Source organism: Oncorhynchus masou, chromosome 13, assembly GCF_036934945.1.
Source record: "Oncorhynchus masou masou isolate Uvic2021 chromosome 13, UVic_Omas_1.1, whole genome shotgun sequence".
Classification (NCBI taxonomy): domain Eukaryota; kingdom Metazoa; phylum Chordata; class Actinopteri; order Salmoniformes; family Salmonidae; genus Oncorhynchus; species Oncorhynchus masou.
The window spans coordinates 88,201,477-88,227,954 of record NC_088224.1 but is presented as its reverse complement, the minus strand read 5'-3'; the positions used below and the strand labels follow the sequence as shown (position 1 = coordinate 88,227,954).

Sequence of the window (26,478 nt, the reverse complement as noted above, 5' to 3'; positions counted from 1 at the left end):
TGCCTCACACTGTCTCACCGTGTCTCACCTGTCTCACCCTGTCTGACCTTGCCTCACCCTGTCTCACCTTGTCTCACCTGTCTCACCCTGTCTCATCCTGTCTCACCCTGTCTCACGGTATCTGACCCTGTCTCACCCTGTCTCACCTTGTCTCACCTGTCTCACCCTGTCTCACCCTGTCTCACCGTGTCTCACCCTGCCTCACCCTGTCTCACCGTGTCTCACCGTGTCTCACCGTGTCTGACCCTGTCTCACCGTGTCTCACCGTGTCTGACCCTGTCTCACCCTGCCTCACCCTGCCTCACCGTGTCTCACCATGTCTCACCCTGCCTCACCCTCTCACCCTGACTCACCCTGTCTCACCGTATCTGACCCTGTCTCACCCTGTCTCACCGTGTCTGACCTGTCTCACCGTGCTTCACCCTGCCTCACCGTGTCTCACCATGTCTCACCTGTCTCACCCTGTCTCACCGTATCTGACCCTGTCTCACCCTGTCTGACCCTGTCTCACCGTGTCTCACCTGTCTCACCCTGTCTCACCGTATCTGACCCTGTCTCACCCTGTCTGACCCTGCCTCACCCTGTCTCACCGTGTCTCACCCTGCCTCACCCTGTCTCACCGTGTCTCACCTGTCTCACCCTGTCTCACCGTATCTGACCCTGTCTCACCCTGTCTGACCCTGCCTCACCCTGTCTCACCGTGTCTCACCTGTCTCACCCTGTCTCACCGTATCTGACCCTGTCTCACCCTGTCTGACCCTGCCTCACCCTGTCTCACCGTGTCTCACCTGTCTCACCCTGTCTCACCGTGTCTCACCCTGTCTCACCGTGTCTCACCCTGTCTCACCGTGCCTCACCGTGTCTCACCTGTCTCACCCTGTCTCACCGTGTCTCACCCTGTCTCACCGTGTCTCACCCTGTCTCACCGTGCCTCACCCTGCCTCACCTGTCTCACCCTGCCTCACCCTGTCTCACCGTGTCTCACCTGTCTCACCCTGTCTCACCGTATCTGACCCTGTCTCACCCTGTCTGACCCTGCCTCACCCTGTCTCACCGTGTCTCACCTGTCTCACCCTGTCTCACCGTGTCTCACCCTGTCTCACCGTGTCTCACCCTGTCTCACCGTGCCTCACCGTGTCTCACCTGTCTCACCTGTCTCACCCTGTCTCACCCTGCCTCACCCTGTCTCACCGTGTCTCACCGTGTCTCACCGTGTCTCACCGTGTCTGACCCTGTCTCACCGTGTCTCACCGTGTCTGACCCTGTCTCACCCTGCCTCACCCTGCCTCACCGTGTCTCACCATGTCTCACCCTGCCTCACCCTGTCTCACCCTGTCTCACCGTATCTGACCCTGTCTCACCCTGTCTCACCGTGTCTGACCTGTCTCACCCTGTCTCACCCTGTCTCACCGTGCCTCACCCTGTCTCACCGTGTCTGGCCCTGTCTCACCCTGTCTCACCGTGTCTGACCCTGCCTCACCGTGTCTGACCCTGCCTCACCCTGTCTCACCCTGCCTCACCGTATCTCACCGTGTCTCACCCTGTCTCACCGTGTCTCACCCTGTCTCACCGTGTCTCACCCTGCCTCACCCTGTCTCACCGTATCTGACCCTGTCTCACCCTGCCTCACCATGTCTCACCCTGTCTCACCGTGTCTCACCGTGTCTGACCCTGTCTCACCGTGTCTGACCCTGTCTCACCGTGTCTCACCCTGTCTCACCCTGTCTCACCCTGTCTCACCCTGTCTCACCCTGTCTCACCCTGCCTCACCCTGTCTCACCGTGTCTGACCCTGTCTCAACCTGTCTCACCGTGTCTCACCCTGTCTCACCGTGTCTGGCCCTGTCTCACCCTGCCTGACCCTGCCTGACCCTGTCTCACCCTGTCTCACCCTGTCTCTCCCCTGTGAACTGTATTGATATCTCCCCTCTCTCTTATCTTTTCTCTCTCCCCTCCTCCTCTTCTCTCCTCCTCTCCTCTGCCCTCCTCTTCTCCTCTCCTCAACCTCCTATCCTATCCCCTCCCCTACTCTTCTCCTCTCCTCAACCCTTCCTCTCCCCTCCTCTTATCTCTCTCTCCCTTCCTCTCTCTCTCCCTTCATCTCCTTCTCCCGTCCTCTCTCTCTCCCTTCCTCTCTCTCTCCCTTCCTCTCTCTCTCCCTTCCTCTCTTTCTCTCTTCCTCTCTATCTCCCTTCCTCTCTCTCTCCCTTCCTCTCCTTCTCCCTTCCTCTCTCTCTCCCTTCATCTCCTTCTCCCTTCCTCTCTCTCCCTTCATCTCCTTCTCCATTCCTCTCGCTCTCCCTTCCTCTCTCTCCCTTCCTCTCCTTCTCCCTTCCTCTCCTTCTCCCTTCCTCTCTCTCCCTTCATCTCCTTCTCCCTTCCTCTCTCTCTCCCTTCATCTCCTTCTCCATTCCTCGCGCTCTCCCTTCCTCTCTCTCTCCCTTCCTCTCCTTCTCCCTTCCCCTCTCTCTCCCTTCCTCTCTCTCTCCCTTCCTCTCCTTCTCCCTTCCTCTCCTTCTCCCTTCCTCTCTCTCTCCCTTCCTCTCCTTCTCCCTTCCTCTCCTTCTCCATTCCTCGCGCTCTCCCTTCCTCTCTCTCTCCCTTCCTCTCCTTCTCCCTTCCTCTCTCTCTCCCTTCCTCTCTCTCTCCCTTCCTCTCTCTCTCCATTCCTCTCTCTCCCTTCCTCTCCTTCTCCCTTCCTCTATCTCTCCCTTCCTCTCCTTCTCCCTTCCTCTCCTTCTCCCTTCCTCTCCTTCTCCCTTCCTCTCTCTCTCCCTTCCTCTCTCTCTCCCTTCCTCTCTCTCTCCCTTCCTCTCTCTCTCCATTCCTCTCTCTCCCTTCCTCTCCTTCTCCCTTCCTCTCCTTCTCCCTTCCTCTCCTTCTCCCTTCCTCTCCTTCTCCCTTCCTCTCTCTCTCCCTTCCTCTCTCTCTCCCTTCCTCTCTCTCTCCCTTCCTCTCCTTCTCCCTTCCTCTCCTTCTCCATTCCTCGCGCTCTCCCTTCCTCTCTCTCTCCCTTCCTCTCCTTCTCCCTTCCTCTCTCTCTCCCTTCCTCTCTCTCTCCATTCCTCTCTCTCCCTTCCTCTCCTTCTCCCTTCCTCTCTCTCTCCCTTCCTCTCCTTGTCCCTTCCTCTCTCTCTCCCTTCCTCTCCTTCTCCCTTCCTCTCTCTCTCCCTTCCTCTCTCTCTCCCTTCCTCTCCTTCTCCCTTCCTCTCCTTCTCCCTTCCTCTCCTTGTCCCTTCCTCTCTCTCTCCCTTCCTCTCCTTCTCCCTTCCTCTCTCTCTCCCTTCCTCTCCTTGTCCCTTCCTCTCTCTCTCCCTTCCTCTCCTTCTCCCTTCCTCTCTCTCTCCCTTCCTCTCTCTCTCCCTTCCTCTCCTTCTCCCTTCCTCTCCTTCTCCCTTCCTCTCTCTCTCCCTTCCTCTCCTTCTCCCTTCCTCTCCTTCTCCATTCCTCGCGCTCTCCCTTCCTCTCTCTCTCCCTTCCTCTCCTTCTCCCTTCCTCTCTCTCTCCCTTCCTCTCTCTCTCCCTTCCTCTCCTTCTCCCTTCCTCTCTCTCTCCCTTCCTCTCTCTCTCCCTTCCTCTCCTTCTCCCTTCCTCTCCTTCTCCCTTCCTCTCCTTCTCCCTTCCTCTCTCTCTCCCTTCCTCTCCTTCTCCCTTCCTCTCCTTCTCCCTTCCTCTCTCTCTCCCTTCCTCTCCTTCTCCCTTCCTCTCTCTCTCCCTTCCTCTCTCTCTCCCTTCCTCTCCTTCTCCCTTCCTCTCCTTCTCCCTCCTCTCCTTCTCCCTTCCTCTCTCTCTCCCTTCCTCTCCTTCTCCCTTCCTCTATCTCTCCCTTCTCTCTCTCTCCCTTCCTCTCCTTCTCCCTTCCTCTCCTTCTCCCTTCCTCTCTCTCTCCCTTCCTCTCTCTCTCCCTTCCTCTCCTTCTCCCTTCCTCTCCTTCTCCCTTCCTCTCCTTCTCCCTTCCTCTCTCTCTCCCTTCCTCTCCTTCTCCCTTCCTCTCCTTCTCCCTTCCTCTCTCTCTCCCTTCCTCTCCTTCTCCCTTCCTCTCTCTCTCCCTTCCTCTCTCTCTCCCTTCCTCTCCTTCTCCCTTCCTCTCCTTCTCCCTCCTCTCCTTCTCCCTTCCTCTCTCTCTCCCTTCCTCTCTCTCTCCCTTCCTCTCCTTCTCCCTTCCTCTCTCTCTCCCTTCCTCTCCTTCTCCCTTCCTCTCCTTCTCCCTTCCTCTCTCTCTCCCTTCCTCTCTCTCCCTTCCTCTCCTTCTCCCTTCCTCTCCTTCTCCCTTCCTCTCCTTCTCCCTTCCTCTCTCTCTCCCTTCCTCTCTCTCTCCCTTCCTCTCTCTCTCCCTTCCTCTCTCTCTCCCTTCCTCTCCTTCTCCCTTCCTCTCCTTCTCCCTTCCTCTCTCTCTCCCTTCCTCTCTCTCTCCCTTCCTCTCTCTCTCCCTTCCTCTCCTTCTCCCTTCCTCTCCTTCTCCCTTCCTCTCCTTCTCCCTTCCTCTCTCTCTCCCTTCCTCTCCTTCTCCCTTCCTCTCCTTCTCCCTTCCTCTCCTTCTCCCTTCCTCTCTCTCTCTCTTCCTCTCTATCTCCCTTCCTCTCTCTCTCCCTTCCTCTCCTTCTCCCTTCCTCTCCTTCTCCCTTCCTCTCCTTCTCCCTTCCTCTCTCTCTCCCTTCCTCTCCTTCTCCCTTCCTCTCTCTCTCTCCCTTCCTCTCCTTCTCCCTACCTCTCCTTCTCCCTTCATCTCCTTGTCCCTTCCTCTCCTTGTCCCTTCCTCTCTCTCTCTCCCTTCCTCTCCTTCTCCCTACCTCTCTCTCTCCCTTCCTCTCCTTGTCCCTTCCTCTCTCTCTCCCTTCCTCTCCTTCTCCCTTCCTCTCTCTGCCCAGGTCTGAAGGGCTCCCTCCAGAGGTTGCAGCTGGAATACGTAGACGTGGTCTTCGCAAACCGCCCCGACACCAACACGCCCATGGAGGGTGAGTCAGTCTTTTAGCATTCATCATCAGGGACCGAGCAACCTGTCTAAGTCAGGAGGGAAGTTGGTTGATTAGTCTCATAGCCTGAAATACTACCAAATTGGAAGGAAGCAGTAGATGCGTTGCTCTACCTGACTAACAACCAGATAAGAATCAAGATTTCAGTTTATACTGAGGTTTACTATCTATCTATATATATACTGCATATACAGTTGAAGTCGGAAGTTTACATACACCTTAGCCAACTACATTTAAACTCAGCTTTTCTGACAATTCCTGACATTTAATCCTAGTAAAAATTCCCTGTCTTAGGTCAGTTAGGATCACCACTTTATTTTAAGAATGTGACATGTCAGAATAATAGTACACAGAATGATTTATTTCAGCTTTTATTTCTTTCATCACATCCCAGTGGGTCAGAAGTTTACAAACACTCAATTAGTATTTGGTAGCATTGCCTTTAAATTGTGCTGCTCCCTGAGTGCACTCCTGTGGAACTCACTCTCACACATCTACAAACACGATGAACCCATGCATATCTTGAAACATCGAAACAAACAAATGCAAATATTCTTTGTCATTTACAAAACATTGTTCATAGAGTGAATAAGCAGAAAGTGTGGAGAGAGAGAGAGAGAGCAATAGAGACAGAGAGAGCAATAGAGACAGAGAGAGAGAGAGAGAGAGAGCAATAGAGACAGAGAGAGAGAGAGAGAGCAATAGAGACAGAGAGAGCAATAGAGACAGAGAGAGAGAGAGAGAGAGAGCAATAGAGACAGAGAGAGCAATAGAGACAGAGAGAGAGAGAGAGAGAGAGAGCAATAGAGACAGAGAGCAATAGAGACAGAGAGAGCAATAGAGACAGAGAGAGAGAGAGAGAGAGAGCAATAGAGACAGAGAGCAATAGAGACAGAGAGAGCAATAGAGACAGAGAGAAAAAACAGCAATAGAGAGAGACAAACAGCAATAGAGAGAGAGACGGAGAGAGAGAGAGAGAGAGAGAGAGAGAGAGAGAGAGAGAAACAGCAATAGAGAGAGAGAAACAGCAATAGAGCGAGAGAGGGAGAGAGAGAGAGAGGGGGGAGAGAGAGAAACAGCAATAGAGAGAGAGGGGGAGAGGGGAGAGAGAGAGAGAGGGGGAGAGGGAGAGAGAGAGAGAGAGAGAGAGAGAGAGAGAGAGAGAGAGAGAGAGAGAGAGAGAAACAGCAATAGAGAGAGAGGGGGAGAGGGAGAGGGAGAGAGAGGGGGGAGAGGGAGAGAGAGAGAGAGAGAGAGAGAGAGAGAGAGAGAGAGAGAGAGAGAGAGAGAGAGAGAAACAGCAATAGAGAGAGAGGGGGAGAGGGAGAGAGAGAGAGAAACCCAGAGAGATGAAAGCATGTAGATCAGGCTGTGGTGATGAGAGAGTAAATCTGTTAGCCCCTCAGGTCTCATAGTGCTTGTGGTTCATAAAGCTGTCTTTGTCAAGCACATCCTGACCAAGGACTCCCAATAGAAAATGATTCTGACGTAACATTCATTATTATCTTTCTTTCTATCTCTCCTCCGTCCTCTCTTTCTGACACGTTCAGTCTTCTCCGACTATCTTTTCTATATTTCTTCTCTCCTTTTCACTCCTCCACCTCCCTCCTCTCCCACTCATTTTGTTCTCACTATAGCACCATTGTGTGATGGACCAGCTCCAACTTCTGGCCCCCCTTAAAAGCTCTGCCTAGTCAATCTGCCATCTGTTCCCGCCTTAAAGGCTCCGCATGGTCAATCTGGCTTCTGCATTGGCCGTGCAGCATTTACGGTGATACGGCCTCTGCAGAAATCAGGGCATTCAGACTTCTTGTGCTTTGAGGAGCAGCCCAGTGCTGTTGAGTAGAGCTGTTGTGAAGAAGGTAATCAAGGAAGTGAGTTTGTGTTTGTACAGGACATTCCGCCCCCACCTGCCGTCAACCAATCATGTAAATGCGGAACTGTACGGAGCCCTCCGCATTGTAACAAGATTTGGGAGGAGAGAAACAGCGATAGAGGAGAGAGAGAGAGAGAGGGAGAGAGAGAGAGAGAGAGAGAGAGAGAGAGAGAGAGAGAGACAGGACAAGTGTGTTCTTGTACCACGATTAAAGGAAAGCGAGCGGCAGAAATAGAATACAATGAGGCGTTGGATCTCTGCTCCTCTTCTGACCCATTGTCCTTTTCTTTAGTTAGATCACATTTGAGTTATTTTACTCAACCTTTCTTTCCATCCCTCTGTCTCTCTTCATTACGTCATCTCTTTTAGTGGTGTTTATATTGGTGAGCGTCAGTTGTCTGTGTCGCTGAGCCCACAGTGACAGTAGTTTAGCTCTCCTGTTTGGTACAAATCAGTCATTGATTGACAAGGCTGTAATTTCCCCATGGTGGGTTTTGGAAGTTTAAATTCCCTAACTCGTCATTCCCCGTCCCCTAACCCTGGTCCTGCTAGGTATCAGCTACACAGGGATGAGAACAGTAACAGATGTCATCTAAGGCTCCCTTCATAGTGTTGTGTAGCTCAGATGCTAGTGTTGGAACTAATTGCTTCATTAATAATGTACTGGTGGTTTACAGCACATTAGAACTCTATCCTGTCCCTGGTCATTAGTGGGCTCATTAGAGGAGTGAGAAGGAATGTATTGTCAGCAGGAAAGAGAGAGAGCGCTCAGGGGATGGGTTGGTGGCCTTCAAGTCTTGTTGGGTCATTGTCAGTCCAGTAGTACAACCCAGGCAGGAAGACTACAGTGCCCCCTGGTGGTATGTATATATATTTGTTTTAGATGCAGATACAACACCAGTCAAAAGTTGGACCAACCTACACATCCAAGGCTTTTTCTATATTTGTACTATTTTCTGCACTGTAGAATAATCGTGAAGACATCAAAACTATGAAATAACACATATAGAATCATGAAGATCATTTGTGGAATTTATGTCCTTCTTAATGCGTTGAGCCAATCAAGTTGTGATGTGACAAGGTAGGGTTGGTATATAGAAGATAGCCCTATTTGGTAAAACACCAAGTCCATATTATGACAAGAACAGCTCAAATAAGCAAAGAGAAACAACAGTCATTACTTTAAGACATGAACGTCAGTCAATCCAGAAAATGTCAGGAACTTTGAAAGTTTGTTCAAGTGATGTCGCAAAAACCATGAAGCGCTGTGATGAAACTGGCTCTCATGAGGACCGTCACAGGAAAGGAAGACCCAGAGTTACCTCTGCTGCAGAGGAGAAGTTCATTAGAGTTAACTGTCTCTCATGAGGACCGCCACAGGAAAGGAAGACCCAGAGTTACCTCTGCTGCAGAGGAGAAGTTCATTAGAGTTAACTGGCTCTCATGAGGACCGCCACAGGAAAGGAAGACCCAGAGTTACCTCTGCTGCAGAGGAGAAGTTCATTAGAGTTAACTGTCTCTCATGAGGACCGCCACAGGAAAGGAAGACCCAGAGTTACCTCTGCTGCAGAGGAGAAGTTCATTAGAGTTAACTGTCTCTCATGAGGACCGCCACAGGAAAGGAAGACCCAGAGTTACCTCTGCTGCAGAGGAGAAGTTCATTAGAGTTAACTGTCTCCCATGAGGACCGCCACAGGAAAGGAAGACCCAGAGTTGCCTCTGCTGTAAAGGATACGTTCATTAGAGTTAACTGGCTCTCATGAGGACCGCCACAGGAAAGGAAGACCCAGAGTTACCTCTGCTGTAAAGGAGAAGTTCATTAGAGTTACCAGCCTCAGAAATTGCAGCCCAAATAAATGCTTCACAGAGCTCAAGTGTCAGACACATCTCAACATCAACTGTTCAGAGGAGACTGTGTGAATCAGGCCTTCATGGTCAAATTGCTGCAAAGAAACCACTACTAATAAGAAGTGGACACTTGCTTGGGCCAAGAAACATGAGCAATGGACATTAGACCTGTGGAAATCTGTCCTTTGGTCTGATAAGTGCAAATTTGAATTTTTTTGGTTCCAACCTCTGTGTCTGTGAGAAACAGAGTACTGTAAGTGAACGGATGATCTCCACATGTGTGGTTCCCACCGTGAAGCATGGAGGAGGAGGTGTGATGGTGCTTTGCTGGTGACACTGTCAGTGATTTAAAGCACACTTAAACAGCATGGCTTCCACAACATTTTGCAGCAATGCGCCATATCATCTGGTTTGAGCTTAGTGGGACTATCATTTGTTTTTCAACAGGACGATGACCCAACACACCTCCAGGGTGGGTAAGTGCTATCTGACCAAGAAGGAGAGTGATGGAGTGCTGCATCATTTTTACAACGTAGAAAATTGTAAAATAAAGAAAAACCCTTGAATGAGTAGGTGTGTCCAAACTTTTGACTGGTATTGTGTGTGTATATATATATATATATACACACACACATATATATATGCCTGGTGGTATCTAGTGTGTCTGCAGGGATCTCCAAAGTCCATCACACACATGCATCTAATGAGCTGATGGATTGATCGATTATTTGATTGATTGATTGAATGTTGGTTGATTATTGTCCTTATCTCCTCAGAGATTGTGAGAGCCATGACTTATGTGATCAACCAGGGGATGTCCATGTACTGGGGGACTTCTCGATGGACAGCCATGGAGATCATGGTGAGTTAACCCTATGACCTTTAACCCCTGACCCTTAACCATGTACTGGGGGACTTCTCGATGGACAGCCATGGAGATCATGGTGAGTTAACCCTATGACCTTTAACCCCTAACCCCTGACCCTTAACCATGTACTGGGGGACTTCTCGATGGACAGCCATGGAGATCATGGTGAGTTAACCCTATGACCTTTAACCCCTAACCCCTGACCCTTAACCATGTACTGGGGGACTTCTCGATGGACAGCCATGGAGATCATGGTGAGTTAATCCTATGACCTTTAACCCCTAACCCCTGACCCTTAACCATGTACTGGGGGACATCTCGATGGACAGCCATGGAGATCATGGTGAGTTAATCCTATGACCTTTAACCCCTAACCCCTGACCCTTAACCATGTACTGGGGGACTTCTCGATGGACAGCCATGGAGATCATGGTGAGTTAATCCTATGACCTTTAACCCCTAACCCCTGACCCTTAACCATGTACTGGGGGACGTTTAGATGGATAGCCATGGAGATCATGGTAAGTGTCAAAACATCTCTACAACCCTCACACAACCTTCACTCAACCTATGGAAAACTCTCATTACAAATCATGCTCATACAGCAAGTCTACATGGAACGTTCCCTGTCACGCTCTGACCTTTAATATCTCTGTTTTCTTTATGTTTTGGTTAGGTCATGGTGTGAGGAGGGTGGGTATGCCAGTTTTGTATTGTCTAGGGGTTTTGTGTATCTCGGGGTTTTGTAGGTCTAGGTATAGGTTTGTCTATGGTGGCCTGATATGGTTCCCAATCAGAGGCGGCTGTTTACCGTTGTCTCTGATTGGGGACCATATTTAGGTAGCCATTTCTCTTGGGTATTTGTGGGTTCTTGTTCTGCGTTTAGTTGCCTGTCTGCACGATCCAAATTAGCGTCACGTATCGTTTTGTCATTTTGTTTGTTCAGTATTTCGTTCTTTATTAAAGAAGAATGTACGCATACCACTCTGCACCTTGGTCTCCTCCTTACAACGGATGTGACAGTTCCCAGACTGTCTGCACCTTGGTCTCCTCCTTACAACGGATGTGACAGTTCCCAGACTGTCTGCACCTTGTTCTCCTCCTTACAACGGATGTGACAGTTCCCAGACTGTCTGCACCTTGGTCTCCTCATTACAACGGATGTGACAGTTCCCAGACCGTCTGCACCTTGGTCTCCTCCTTACAACGGATGTGACAGTTCCCAGACTGTCTGCACCTTGGTCTCCTCCTTACAACGGATGTGACAGTTCCCAGACCGTCTGCACCTTGGTCTCCTCATTACAACGGATGTGACAGTTCCCAGACTGTCTGCACCTTGGTCTCCTCCTTACAACGTATGTGACAGTTCCCAGACTGTCTGCACCTTGGTCTCCTCCTTACAACGGATGTGACAGTTCCCAGACTGTCTGCACCTTGGTCTCCTCCTTACAACGGATGTGACAGTTCCCAGACTGTCTGCACCTTGGTCTCCTCATTACAACGGATGTGACAGTTCCCAGACCGTCTGCACCTTGGTCTCCTCCTTACAACGGATGTGACAGTTCCCAGACTGTCTGCACCTTGGTCTCCTCATTACAACGGATGTGACAGTTCCCAGACTGTCTGCACCTTGGTCTCCTCCTTACAACGGATGTGACAGTTCCCAGACTGTCTGCACCTTGGTCTCCTCATTACAACGGATGTGACAGTTCCCAGACTGTCTGCACCTTGGTCTCCTCCTTACAACGGATGTGACAGTTCCCAGACTGTCTGCACCTTGGTCTCCTCATTACAACGGATGTGACAGTTCCCAGACTGTCTGCACCTTGGTCTCCTCATTACAACGGATGTGACAGTTCCCAGACTGTCTGCACCTTGGTCTCCTCATTACAACGGATGTGACAGTTCCCAGACTGTCTGCACCTTGGTCTCCTCATTACAACGGATGTGACAGTTCCCAGACTGTCTGCACCTTGGTCTCCTCCTTACAACGGATGTGACAGTTCCCAGACTGTCTGCACCCTGGTCTCCTCATTACAACGGATGTGACAGTTCCCAGACCGTCTGCACCTTGGTCTCCTCATTACAACGGATGTGACAGTTCCCAGACCGTCTGCACCTTGGTCTCCTCATTACAACGGATGTGACAGTTCCCAGACTGTCTGCACCTTGGTCTCCTCCTTACAACGGATGTGACAGTTCCCAGACTGTCTGCACCTTGGTCTCCTCATTACAACGGATGTGACAGTTCCCAGACCGTCTGCACCTTTGTTCTCAGACAGTTTTTCATGAACTTTCATTGTGTTTGTGAGCCCTCAAAGGAAGTCATCTGTCTATACCAGGGAGGTCAAACATACAGTCGATAGCAAGGGGGTCAAACATACAGTCTATACCAAGGGGGTCAAACATACAGTCTATACCAAGGGGGTCAAACATACAGTATATACCAAGGGGGTCAAACATACAGTATATACCAAGGGGGTCAAACATACAGTCTATACCAAGGGGGTCAAACATACAGTATATACCAAGGGGTCAAACATACAGTATATACCAAGGGGTCAAACATACAGTCTATACCAAGGGGGTCAAACATACAGTCTACACAAACATGGAGAGAGAGAGAGAGAGCGAGAGATAGGGGAGAGATAGAGGCCTGTTTATGTCCTGGCTGATTTGGAGGAGAAAGGGGAGGATCGAGGGAGGTGGTGTGTCACTACATTTTCTGAAGCCTGATAATGACTGATTGCTAAAGCATTCTCCTATAGTCAACAACCTCCTCCTTTTCCTCTCGTTCTCCCTCAGCCTGTGTTAAGCGCTGCACATGGTGCTGTGTTGATTGTGATTAGGGTGAATTTGAAAAGATTGTTTTGTAGCGTAGCAGCTCAGATGAAAGCACTATAATTTAGATCGTATCTATAATGCAGGGGTACACACAAGGTTTCCGGGCGTGTGGCACAGCTGCATGTAGCAGATAAATATAGTTATGCCAATGTTTAAGAAGGCAATGAGTTCTTTGTAAACATACATATGGGAACATAGACATTATGAGTCGGTGTGTGGAATATAGACTCCACTAAATGAGCTGCATTCAGTATATCAATGTGTTTAATCTTCTTAAGGTTTGCATATAGCATTGTGAATTCTGATTAGTATCCCACTCCCCATCTCTCTCCCACATTCACTCCCTCTCACCTGCTTCTCCATCCTTCCCTCTCTCTTGCTCTCTCTATCCCTCCCTCTCTCTTTCTCTTCCCCCCTCCCCCCTCTCTCTTGCTCTCTCTATCCCTCCCCCTCTCTTTCTCTTCCCCTGCTCCTTCCCCCCCTCCCCTCTCTATCCCTCCCCCTCTCATTCTCTTCCCCTGCTCCTTCACCCCTCTCTCTCACTCTCTCTATCCCTCCCCATCTCTTTCTCTTCCCCTGCTCCTTCCCCCTCCCCTCCGCTCTCTCTCTCTCTCTCTCTCTATCCCTCTCTCCCTCTCTCTCTCTAGGAGGCGTACTCTGTGGCCAGACAGTTTAACCTGAACCCCCCCCCCTCTCTCTCTCTAGGAGGCGTACTCTGTGGCCAGACAGTTTAACCTGATCCCCCCTCTCTCTCCCTCTCTCTCTCTAGGAGGCGTACTCTGTGGCCAGACAGTTTAACCTGATCCCCCCTCTCTCTCCCTCTCTCTCTCTAGGAGGCGTACTCTGTGGCCAGACAGTTTAACCTGATCCCCCTCTCTCTCGCTCTCTCTCTCTAGGAGGCGTACTCTGTGGCCAGACAGTTTAACCTGATCCCCCCCTCTCTCTCCCTCTCTCTCTAGGAGGCGTACTCTGTGGCCAGACAGTTTAACCTGACCCCCCCCTCTCTCTCTCCCTCTCTCTCTCTAGGAGGCGTACTCTGTGGCCAGACAGTTTAACCTGATCCCCCCCCCTCTCTCTCCCTCTCTCTCTAGGAGGCGTACTCTGTGGCCAGACAGTTTAACCTGATCCCCCCCTCTCTCTCCCTCTCTCTCTCTAGGAGACGTACTCTGTGGCCAGACAGTTTAACCTGATCCCCCCCTCTCTCTCCCTCTCTCTCTAGGAGGCGTACTCTGTGGCCAGACAGTTTAACCTGATCCCCCCCCCCTCTCTCTCTCTCTCTCTCTCTCTCTCTCTCTCTCTCTCTCTCTATCCCTCTCTCCCTCTCTCTCTCTAGGAGGCGTACTCTGTGGCCAGACAGTTTAACCTGAACCCCCCCTCTCTCTCCCTCTCTCTCTAGGAGGCGTACTCTGTGGCCAGACAGTTTAACCTGATCCCTCCGGTGTGTGAGCAGGCTGAGTACCATCTCTTCCAGAGGGAGAAGGTGGAGGTCCAGCTTCCAGAACTCTACCACAAGATAGGCATGTGTCAATCATCCAGGCTGGCCACGCCCCTTCCCTCATCTGCTGGGCGGTTCACACACACACATCCAGTGGATAATCAGTGGATACATCCATAATCAACCCTTACGTGATTGAGAACATTCCCCTGACATCTGCTTTGGTTCAGACTGGGGATTCCCTGAGCGTCTGTTTGGTGTCTGACTGACTGTGTTAGAGATCTCACAGGTATCTGTCACTCACTCACTCCCTCTCTGTTCCCACATTCCGTCTGGTGTCCATGGTGACAGGTGTCGGGGCGATGACGTGGTCTCCGCTGGCCTGTGGCATCATCACGGGGAAGTACCAGAACGGCATCCCAGAAACCTCCAGGGCATCCATGAAGGTAAACTCTGTATCCACTCAACAAGCTCTCACGGTCTCTAGCACTGGGATTGAACAACCGTCCACAGCGCCTTAGCAAACCGCAAGCCTACTTGATGGTAATGGCGCTCAACGTTGCCCTTGGTGAATGTTTTTTTAAGTCATCTCCCAACTTCCTGGGTACCTGGACGTACGTCAAATTTTGCCTTGGATCTTGAGCGACCTGACGGATCCAGTGTCAGCCACTGATCTATCTGCCACTGATCTATCTGCCACTGATCTATCTGCCACTGATCTATCTGCTGGAACTGGAAGCCAATATGGTGGAAATCTTACTCTCCGTTCCGTTCCTCTTCTCATCTCCCTCTCTCCTTTGTCACATTTTACATCCCCTCTTTCTCTACCTCCCTCATTCTCTCTCCCTCTTCTCTCCCTCTTCTCTCCCTCTTCTCTCCCTCCTTCCCTCCCTCTCACTCTCCCTCCCTCTTTCCCTATCTCCCTCCCTCTTTCTCTCTCTCTCTCTCCTTCTCCTCTCTTTCCCTCTTCTTCTCTGTCTCTCCCTCTCCTCTCTCCCCCTCTTTCTCTGTCTCTCCCTCCTCTCTCTCCCTCTCTCTAACTCTCCCTCTCCTCTCTTTCCTTCTTCTTCTCTAACTCTCCCTCTCCTCTCTTTCCCTCTTCTTCTCTGTCTCTCTCTCTCTTTCTCTCTCTGCAGTCGTATCAGTGGTTAAAGGAGAAGATAGTGAGTGAGGATGGGAGGAAACAGCAGGCGAAGCTGAAGGAGCTGGGACACATCGCTGAGAAGCTGGGCTGTACTCTCCCACAGCTGGCCGTGGGTGAGAGAGAGGAGCATGGACTTGCAATCACACACATGCACACGACGTTGTTTCAGTGATTAATGATGTTAGAGCGCCACCAAGTGGATGTCAGCAGTACATTCCCATTCTCATGTAAATGTATGTAGTTCTGTACTTGAGCTGTTCTTGTCTATTGATGTTCTGTATTATGTTTCATGTTTCGTGTGGACCCCAGGAAGAGTGACACCCCCCCCACACTCTCTCCTTTCTGTACTCTTTCCTTCTCTTCTTCCCTAGCCTGGTGTTTGAGGAACGAAGGGGTGAGCTCAGTCCTCCTGGGATCCTCCAGTCCAGAGCAGCTAACAGAGAACCTGGGTTCCATACAGGTAAACATCACGGGAGGTTGGTGGTAATGACTGGAGTGGAATCATTGGAATGGTATCAAATATATCAAACGGATGGTTTCCATGGTTTCCATGTGTTTGATGCCATTCCATTCGCTCCGTTCCAGACATTATTATGAGCCGTCCTCCCCTCAGCAGCCTCCTGTGGTAAACACACACACACACATTTTGGGGGAGTGAAAATGTATTCCCATTCAAATTCCTATTTTCCCCAACCCTAAACCTAACCCAAACCTTAACCTAACTCTAAACCCAACCCAAACCTTAACCTAACCCTAAACTCAACCCAAACCTTAACCTAACTCCTAACCTTAAAATCAAATCAAAATTGTATTTGTCACATGCGCCGAATACAACAGGTGTAGTAGACCTTACAGTGAAATGCTTATTTACAAGCCCTTAACCAACAATGCAGTTTTATGAAAAAAAAATATATAATTAAAGAGCAGCAGTAAAATAACAATAGCGAGGCAATATACAGGGTGTACCGGTACAGAGTCAATGTGCGGGGCACCGGTTAGTTGAGGTAATGTAAGTTATATGTACATGTAGGTAGAGTTAAAGTGACTATGCATAGATAATAAACAGAGAGTAGCAGCAGCGTAAAATATCTTAAATCTAACCATGACCTTAAATCTAACCTTGACCTAACTCTAAACCTAACCTTAAATCTAACCCTGACCTTAAATCTAACCCTAACTCCTAAACCTAACCCTAATCTTAAAGGGAAACTTCACTGTTTTTCCATTATAAGGTTAGGGTGTTTTCAGAGAATTCATTTTCACACCGGGAGAATTCAACCAATGACGTCATTGGTTGATTGAGCCTGTTGTCTAATCTAAGAATAAATGGAGTCATGTTTTGTAGCAATGATCGTGGCCTTTGTGTTTCACTGATTGCGCGAGTTGATATGGCTGACCTGCTCAATAGAGCCACTGGGCTTGTCTCAATGATGTTTCTGTCTGCCACGACATTGCAGAGTATCTAGGTTGACTCATTTTCCCCGGCTTTGTAAAGACTACAGCCTGAAGGGAACCATACTTCCTTGTTCCCACCCTCGAAGGCAGGCTTTTCAAAACGCTGGCGGTGCTAGTTTACAGGTTCACAGGAGCTCTGTTACCACACGCTGTCTATCCAGAGGCTGCTAAATAATTAGCTACCATGGATACTTCTGATTCCTATTTACAACAAGTTGACAAAACAGTTGTTGATGTTATTTTAGATGGGAACATACAACCCAGAAAAATGTATTTGTACTGTAAGTCCTCCTGGGGCGGCAGGGGTAGCCTAGTGGTTAGAGCGTTGGACTAGTAACCAGAAGGTTGTGAGTTCAAACCCCCGAGCTGACAAGGTACAAATCTGTCGTTCTGCCCCTGAACAGGCAGTTAACCCACTGTTCCCAGGCCGACATTGAAAATAAGAATGTGTTCTTAACTGACTTGCCTAGTTAAATAAAGGTAAAATTTAAAAAATTAAAAATTAAAAAAAAGACATGATGACTGATCATGAGGATGTGTTTCCATACAATAAATGTCCATCTGTAAGCAAAGGGTACAGTAAACTGGTATGTGTTTCCTTACACTCAGAGTCAATAAATGTCCATCTGTAAGCAAAGGGTACAGTAAACTGGTATGTGTTTCCTTACACTCAGAGTCAATAAATGTCCATCTGTAAGCAAAGGGTACAGTAAACTGGTATGTGTTTCGTTACACTCAGAGTCAATAATAGGCCATTGAGATGGGCTGTTAGCAAAGATGTGAAAAGTTTGAGGGTGTGCTTGACTTGTAGACATTTTAGTCGGGTATTTCTGTATATGAGCACCAACAGTTATACTGTTGAGTAGACAAGCACTGCCAACAATAGAGTGAATAGGCTAGAATAGTATACGAACTGCCTCTCTCTCCTATGCCAAAGACCTGACTGCAGGGGTGCGACAAGTTTGAGGAACACTCGTCTGGTAGACAGTATAATATATGTTTTGGTGATTTTTTGTTTTCTCAAGAGGGTATTGTGCTTTTATAAATACCTTGGGCTGTCCTGGCTGGTTTCAAAGTCAGAGGATGGTGAGCTTCAGCTTAATACAGGCTGAAAGCTTTCATCCAATGGGTGTACAGGCTGAAAGCTTTCATCCAATGGGTGTACAGGCTGAAAGCTTTCATCCAATGGGTGTACAGGCTGAAAGCTTTCATCCAATGGGTGTACAGGCTGAAAGCTTTCACCCAATGGGTGTACAGGCTGAAAGCTTTCACCCAATGGGTGTACAGGCTGAAAGCTTTCATCCAATGGGTGTACAGGCTGAAAGCTTTCATCCAATGGGTGTACAGGCTGAAAGCTTTCATCCAATGGGTGTACAGGCTCTGTACTACTAAAGCTGGTGACTAGATCATCGTCATCACCAGAAGCAGCAGGATTAGTCTGTAGGACACCCAGTAGGACACCCAGTAGGACACCCAGTAGGACACCCAGTAGGACACCCAGTAGGACACCCAGTCGGACACCCAGTCGTCAGTGATTAGACAACATATTACTGCTTTTCCCCCCCATCAATACACACTCAAACAATCAATAATCATGTATACTAACCTTCACATGTGTAACTCTGTGTTGTCTGTTCACACTGCTATGCTTTATCTTGGCCAGGTCGCAGTTGCAAATGAGAACTTGTTCTCAACTAGCCTACCTGGTTAAATAAAGGTGAAATAAAATAAAATTTAAAAAACACACAATACCCACCCCCAACAGACACCAGCCAGTCACCCACACCATCCCCTCCTTACTAAAACCTCATTTTCTCCAATTTAGACTTCAAGCATTGAATGAACAATCAACTAAACCTCCTTAATAGAAAACGACAATAGAAAGTGTAGCCTACTTGTAAACAACATGGACCATGGTTATGGCTAGCTCCAGTATATATATTTGCTTATCAAATCACATTTTTATTTATCACATACACATGGTTAGCAGATGTTAATGAGAGTGTAGTGAAATGCTTGTGCTTCTAGTTCCGACCGTGCAGTAATATCTAACAAGTAATCTAACCTAACAATTTCACAACAACTAACTTATACACACAAGTGTAAAGGAATGAATAAGAATATGTACATATAAATATATGGATGAGCGATGGTCGAACGGCATAGACAAGATGCAGTAGATGGTATAGAGTACAGTATATACATATGAGTAATGTAGGGTATGTAAACATTACATTAAGTGGCATTGTTTAAAATGGCTAGTGATACATGTATTACATGAAGATGGCAAGGTGCAGTAGATGGTATAGAATACAGTATATACATATGAAATGAGTAAAGTAGGATATGTAAACATTACATAAAGTGGCATTGTTTAAAATGGCTAGTGATACATGTATTACATGAAGATGGCAAGGTGCAGTAGATGGTATAGAATACAGTATATACATATGAAATGAGTAAAGTAGGATATGTAAACATTACATAAAGTGGCATTGTTTAAAATGGCTAGTGATACATGTATTACATAAAGATGGCAAGGTGCAGTAGATGGTATAGAATACAGTATATACATATGAAATGAGTAAAGTAGGATATGTAAACATTACATTAAGTGGCATTGTTTAAAGTGGACTTGTGAAACGGAACTGAAGTCTCAACTGATGGGTTTGCCATGTCGTCGAACGTTAAAAAGCTCCCTCTTTTGAAGTGAAAATCGAGTAGTAGAGTAGCATCCCTTTTCAACGTTCGACGACATGGCAAACCCATCAGTTGAGACTTCAGTTCCGTTTCAAAAGTCCTCAGGCTGAAAGACATTTTGATATTTCTCACACCTCCCTGGAGTGATCCTCCATGTCCTGAAATCACTATGAATTCTGGATATTGTGGTTTACAACCAGGCAATGTAGCTGGCTTGTTTCAACTGGTGAGATGCATAAACGCTCCTATAACCATTTTTATGACACATATGTTATGTTGATAACATTTTAATATTATATATATATATATATATATATATATATATATATATATATATATATATATATATATATATATATATATAGTGAAATCGAGCAGTGGTGAAATGTCCCTTTAACCCTATTATTAACCCTAAACCTAACCCTCAAAGGTGCAATATGCAGGAATCTCTCTGCCATTTCCTGGTTGCTAAAATGCTAATAGTTTGCCTAATTTCAGTTTATGTTTGTATAGAATCATTGTACCATCCAAACTGCTGTGAAATATTGTATTGTATTTCAGCTGTTTGATGCTGATGTACAAAACCGGAAGTAAAAATTGCGAACAGGAAGCACAGAAATATCAGACATAGAACATATCTACAGCTTCTTAGACTTGTTTTCATTGAGAATAAAAGATCTATAACTCATTTTTCTAATTTTAACTAATTCAGGACATGGGAAAAGTCCTGACTTTTCAAACAATGTCTTGTTTTCCTTCTTTGTCAGGATATTATGGTCCTAATAATGTTGGGAAACACACGCACACTCACACACGTTCTGCTATTTTCCACAGTTCCTTCCAAAAATGACGTCTCACGTGGTGTCGGACATCGATCACATACTGGGGAACAAGCCGTACAGTAAGAAGGAGTATCGCTCCTAGACACCCAGGAGGAAGCAGAACCACTACTGTACAACCACTGTGGATCCAGTTCCACCAACCATCTGGGCTCAGCCTCCATGGGGTTTCAGCTCAGTCTAATCCCAGCCTAGTTCAGGCCTGCTCTGCTCAGCCCCAGCTTTCTTAGCCCAGTGTAACCAAGCTTAGTTCAGCCTAACCAAGCTCACCCTCTGCCTAGACCAGCTTTCAGCCCAGCTTTCAGCTCAGCTTACTCTTATCAGTAGATTCTCTGACTCCTGAGTTTATTAACCATGTAGATGCATGCTTCCCCCCTCTGGTGTGCCTGGACTTTCTCTTCATAAGCACATTAAACAAAACAACACAGAAGGGGGTTAATACTTAGAATATACCGTAAGCTTCTTCAACAATTCATTTTGAAAACTCCTCTCTCCAGCCAGTCTACTGTATTTGACACTTGTTTGACCTTTGCAAAGCAGAGCACCCTGGGACATTAAGTTTCAGTGACAGGGGTTTGTTGTCTGCGAGGGGTAGACTGTGCATATTGCCCCCCTCTGGTCGTATAAGGTACTGCTATGGAATATCTTTAATAGATTCTCTGCGAGAGAAAATCTCAATTGCATTTCCTTGGGAGAATCTCAATCGCACACTCCTTGCGTCCTCTCTCCACGCCTCTTTCGCAAAACCCGTTGGTGGAGAAGATCAGAGGGGAGGGACCTCTGGGTTTCTCATCCAATTGGTTTTGAGGAGGAGGCGAGGATGCGAGGAGTCAAGGAAAGGCAACAGAGACTGGTCTCACAGGTGGTCTCCTGTGCTGGGTACTGTCTGTTTGCAGCCATAGAGGATACTCTGAATTGAACCTGCATCGTTGATTGCTGATGTGAATCACGGATAGCACAAGCAACTCTGTGACACGACCTCCCACCCGACCAATGTTACCCGCTGGCTTGTTTCAGTGATAATGCGAAAGTTAGGTGAAGTATTTAGAGAAATTATAAAGGTATATATTTATTCTATAATAGTATGTGAAAATACATTTCTTCTGCGTGTTTTAAATGTTTTGTCTTTCAAGGGTGTCTCTATTTTAAACTTCACGGGGAAAACCTTGTAACATAAAGAGAACCAACCTCAAGCCCCCTTTTCATGCAGATTAAAATGAAGCATTCTCCAAATAATCTGTAAGTATTGTGTAAATAGTGTTCCACTGTTTCTCCTCTGTCAGCAGAACCATGCATTCATGGTCGTTTGGGCCTGATACCAGTCCTCCTCCGCTCCTGGGTTTTACCCATTTAGCTTAGGCTACTTTTCTTTAAAATAGACACAAGGTGGATTTAACATTTTATAAATAACTCATTATGGGAGGAATGAACAATGACTTGCTTCGATGGCTTGCTTGGCAGATGGCTAAGTCCTACCACGGGAGCTGGTTAAGTCCTACCACGGGAGCTGGTTAAGTCCTACCACGGGAGCTGGTTAAGTCCTACCACAGGAGCTGGTTAAGTCCTACCACGGGAGCTGGTTAAGTCCTACCACGGGAGCTGGTTAAGTCCTACCACAGGAGCTGGCTGGCATCTCGCTGGGGCAGCAAGTATCCTAGTGGTTAGAGTATCGGGCCAGTAACTGAAAGGATGCTGGTTCAAATACCCAAGCTGTCAAGGTGAAACATCTGTCGATGTGCTCTTGAGCAAGGCACTTAACCTTAATTTGCTGGGGGGGGGGGGCTCATAGTAATGGCTGGAATGGTATTGAACTCCATGTGTTTGATTTCACTCTATTCCAGACAGCATTATAAGCCTTTGTTCCCTCAGCAGACTCCTTTCACACTATCCTACAGATTTTGTTTAACCTGTTCGTCAATATTTAGTGTGAAGTTCATGATAACGTCCAGCCTTCTCGCTTACAGATGGTTGCTGTGTGTGATGGTTTGCTTACACTTACTGGAATCAATCCGTATCGCAGAAGATCTGTTATAGCTCAATTTAAAAGGCAACGTTACTGCATTCACGGAGGCTGTATTCACGGTAACCGCTGCATTCACGGAGGCTGTATTCACGGTAACCGCTGCATTCACGGAGACTGCATTCACGGTAACCGCTGCATTCACGGAGGCTGTATTCACGGTAACCACTGCATTCACGGAGGCTGTATTCATGGTAACCGCTGCATTCACGGAGACTGTATTCATGGTAACCGCTGCATTCACGGAGACTGTATTCACGGTAACCGCTGCATTCACGGAGACTGTATTCATGGTAACCGCTGCATTCACGGAGACTGTATTCATGGTAACCGCTGTATTCACGGAGGCTGTATTCACGGTAACCGCTGCATTCACGGAGGCTGTATTCACGGTAACCGCTGCATTCACGGAGGCTGTATTCACGGTAACCGCTGCATTCACGGAGGCTGTATTCACGGTAACCGCTGCATTCACGGAGACTGTATTCACGGAGGCTGTATTCACGGTAACCGCTGCATTCACGGAGGCTGTATTCACGGTAACCGCTGCATTCACGGTATCATGCATTCACGGAGACTGTATTCATGGTAACCGCTGCATGTTGGAGGCTGTATTCACGGTAACCACTGCATGTTGAAGGCTGTATTCACGGTAACCGCTGCATGTTGAAGGCTGTATTCACGGTAACCACTGCATGTTGGAGGCTGTATTCACGGTAACCGCTGCATGTTGGAGCAATCTGAATTGACCTTTACATGTTTAGACTGCTCTTCCCCGATAGGGATTGAATCCAGCACTAACAGAGATCTATAGTTAATGATAGACGTTAGCTATATTTCACTCGGATGACTCTCCTATACCTACAGTTGGAAGGTGGCCAGTGATCAGATTGGGACCAGCCTTTTCAGTGTGCAGTGATCCACCCTGCAGAGTGCCTTGACATGAACCCTGCTAACAGAACACAGGTGCCCAGCCCCAAATTAACCCAGTCTCCCTCATCCATTTAATGAAAGTATTGAATAGATATAGACAACGTTATAATAGCTCAGATCTACTCAAGCGCACAGAGTAAAAGCTAAGAGTGGGTTTGAGATGTGGGTTTCCTGAATTGTCGCTATGTGGCAATGGGTCTGGTCCCATTCCCTTGACCCTATCACCTAGCTCTGAAAGGTCGGTGTGATCTCTCAACATAAAGGGCCAGGGCAAGAAGCTAGTGGATCAAATGGAACTAGGCCGCCAGGAATGTCACATTAACTCCCCCAGTTCTGACAATATACACTGTGTTCTACAGTATTTAAGTTACCAGGCCGTTATAAGTGTTTTCTACAGTATGTAATGTTATCAGGAGAGAATTTACCAACTATATTACTGACTAACATCAGTGTCTCTATCCAGATTCATGTTATTTCCTACCCTGAGAACAGTGACCTCTGTACATACCCTATATCAATTAGTATGACACTTCCATTAATAAATGTATAATGCCAATGATTAATTCCATGGGTGTTTCATTCTTGGAAATGGAAATAAATTGTCTGAATATTTGCTGCTTGACAATAATAAATCACAAACAAAATGGTTGTTGATCTGACCACTCAGGATAGACCTGGAGTGACCTGCAGACCCTGATCATGAAAACTCACAGCTGAAATTGTGATTATTTTATTCTCCTCCCATTCATAAAAACACCTCCCCTAGCTTCACCCCAGCCACCCCTCTTCTCAGTCAGTCATTTCTTTCTTCCTTTACTTGGATCCAGTGGAGAGCAGGGCGATGAGGCCAGATGAGGCACTGATGGACAGGATGTAGTTACTGTGGGACCAATGGGTTAAGGACAAATCACATCTGAGGTGGATACACTGGGAAGAAATGGCAGGCAAGTAGGGAGAGGGAATAACCTGTCAGGCTTACCTACATACATGGGTGAGTATTAACAATCTCCTACAAGCACACACACAGATTTCAGCATTAAGCATCTCCTCCACTCAACCCCACTTCTCAGACATTCAGCCAGAGGTAAACAGCAATCCAGAAATGTAAACAGAACGGAACGCAGCCGTGACAACCTGGAGATTCAATACAGGATCTGTATTTGAACCAGTGATTGACTAGGCCACAGACTACAGCCAATGAATAATCGAAGAAGTTTCTCCTCAGAGTACTATAGCACAACGGGACAATGGACAAAATTGGACAAAAAAAAGGTAATGAAAATGCCAGGATGTAAGTCTAGCCTCTACTAATAATGACTGTTAAGGATTATCCATCTATTTTCAGCTTTAATAAAAGCAGACAGTTCCAGTAGGAACTTCACCTTTCTAGTGAAATTGATGAGGATGTTGAATGTGGCTAAATGGGATACACGGTGGGGTTGAAGTTCTTCAGCAGGAAGAAGGAGGCGATGATGACGAGGACCAGGAACAGAGTGTTGTTATAGAAGATAGAGAAGGTGGTGGCCTCATAGTCAGCGACCTCGTTCTTCTTCCACAGGATCCTAAAATGGGGAAGGAAAAGGGTTCAGCAATGCATGTATCTGAGAATAGGGATCCATGGTTAAGGCCGCTGTTCGGTATTACCATTTTTACTGGGAATCAGACACACAACCCTGGCATTGCAAATGCCATGCTCTACCAACTGACCCACACAAGATCATGGAAATTCTTTAAGGAGTTGGCAAGAGACTAGAAACAGACTGGCACCTAGGCTATATTACAAAGAGAGACTAGAAACAGACTGGCACCCAGGCTACATTAAAAAGAGACTAGAAACAGACTGGCACCCAGGCTAGCTGGAGCTCATCGGGTACCTTAATGACACAGTTACCCGCTCAGAGGAGTAATTGACATGTCCGATCACAGACTGGCTGGCTCACTGACCTCTCATCCTTCTCTTTACGAGACATCTTGCGATTGTCAGCCTCAGATAGTTTCCTGGTCACCTCCTTGGAGACGGCATCCTCTCGCTTCTGGGCAACTCTGTGGTCGAGAGAGAAGACACATTTAGAAGTTAGAATACAGACTTACTACAGATTGATGCCAAACTCAGCACACCTCCAAACAATGCAGAAAGCGGAGGCAATCGTTTTAAGTGAGTGTTCATGTTTGTATGATGAACGTACTTGTGTTTGAGGACAAACTTGACATTCTTATAGGCGAAGGCCACCAGATAGGTGCTGACCAGTGTCATGACTCCATACAGGACCGCTGACTGGACCAGGTCCATGTGCCAGATTCTCCAGAACAGCCCTGATCCACAACAAGGGGAGACCACAAACAGATCAAACCATTCTTTATATGTTGCAGTTCACACGAACAATAACTACTCTGTTCATCATAGTATTACATACAAGTGCTACTTTCACCAGAATAGACTCGCTAACGTTATTAACTACCGACAATGACGTGACTGTTAGCTAATCAAGCCTGGGATAACTTAGCTAGTTAGCGAACGTTAACAAGTTAGAACACAATATCAATCTCAGCTAGCTAAATAGTTAAAGTTAACTTCACATGTCATATACTAGCTAGCTAGGTAGGTAGCTAGCTAGCTAACTGGGCAATATATTAACCAGCTGTGGCATAGCAAGATAGCTAGCTAACTTAGCCATCTACACGTCACGTATGTTAGGCAGAAAGCTAGCTACCGGTAGTAGCATTTCCATTCAATGCATCTATGCTACAATTAGCTGCTAACGGTCTGGTCTTGCTACTTACAAATTGGAATTGCGGACACGATTAGCGCATTTCCATAGAAAAGCGCGGTGGACTTTGCAGACAGGTTTCGGCTGAAGTCCTGAAGGAGTAGGTCTTCCTCGGATTGCTGTTTGCTGCTACCTTTGGGTGCCATGCTTCGTAAGTGTCCGAGCCGTCTCTTGCTCTACAGTGAAAGAAGACTGACACGTATATGTGCTGAAGAGGGTTGAGAAACACTACGACGGGTCAGCACGAACACGGAAATAGCTGTATTTAGAACGAGGTTTTCTACCTTCCGTGGTGATCCGCTTTGGCCGTCGTAAATGGGTATGTTTAACACTGCCACCTACTGTTCTGGATGTTGAAAATAAAAATATATGGTTAAATAGTGGAATAAATACCCTACTGACACTGAGTGGCCAAAACATTAAGAAAACCTTCCTAATATTGAGTTGCACCCAACCTTTAGCCCTCAGAACAGCCTCAATTCGTCAGGGTATAGACTCCACAAAGTGTTGTAAGCATCCCACAGGGATGCTGGCCAATGTTGACTCCAAAGCTTCCCGTAGTTGACTGGATGCCGTTTGGGTGGTGGACCATTCTTTATACACATGGAAAATTGTTGAGCATGAAAAACCCAGAACCGTTTCAGTTCTTGACACAAACAGTTGTGCCTGGCACCTACTACCCCACCCCGTTCAAAGGCACTTGAATCTTTTGTCTTGTCCATTCACCGTCGGAATGGCACACATACACAATCCATGTCTCAAGGCTTAAAAAAATC

The 26,478-nt window shown here is 47.4% G+C and overlaps 2 protein-coding genes across 2 annotated transcripts in view; one reads left to right on the top strand and one right to left on the bottom strand.

Moving 5' to 3' along the window:
- LOC135553180 (voltage-gated potassium channel subunit beta-2-like) overlaps positions 1–21,764 on the top strand; it is a 217,510-nt gene extending 195,746 nt beyond the window's left edge. The window contains exons 10-16 of the mRNA XM_064985348.1: positions 4,868–4,954; positions 9,473–9,558; positions 13,805–13,925; positions 14,195–14,289; positions 14,980–15,100; positions 15,359–15,447; positions 19,977–21,764. Of these exons, the coding sequence (XP_064841420.1) occupies positions 4,868–4,954; positions 9,473–9,558; positions 13,805–13,925; positions 14,195–14,289; positions 14,980–15,100; positions 15,359–15,447; positions 19,977–20,066 (689 nt within the window). The 3' untranslated portion in view covers positions 20,067–21,764. The remainder of the gene's footprint in view (positions 1–4,867; positions 4,955–9,472; positions 9,559–13,804; positions 13,926–14,194; positions 14,290–14,979; positions 15,101–15,358; positions 15,448–19,976) is intronic.
- Positions 21,765–23,658: 1,894 nt separating this feature from the next.
- LOC135553179 (translocon-associated protein subunit gamma-like) lies at positions 23,659–25,966 on the bottom strand. The gene is made up of 5 exons (XM_064985347.1): positions 25,716–25,966; positions 25,121–25,247; positions 24,879–24,977; positions 24,365–24,496; positions 23,659–23,814 (listed from the first exon to the last, which is right to left on the bottom strand). Exons 1-5 carry the CDS (start codon positions 25,846–25,848, stop codon positions 23,748–23,750), a joined length of 558 nt encoding a protein of 185 aa, XP_064841419.1. The 5' UTR covers positions 25,849–25,966; the 3' UTR covers positions 23,659–23,747.
- Between the last annotated feature and the right edge of the window lie 512 nt (positions 25,967–26,478).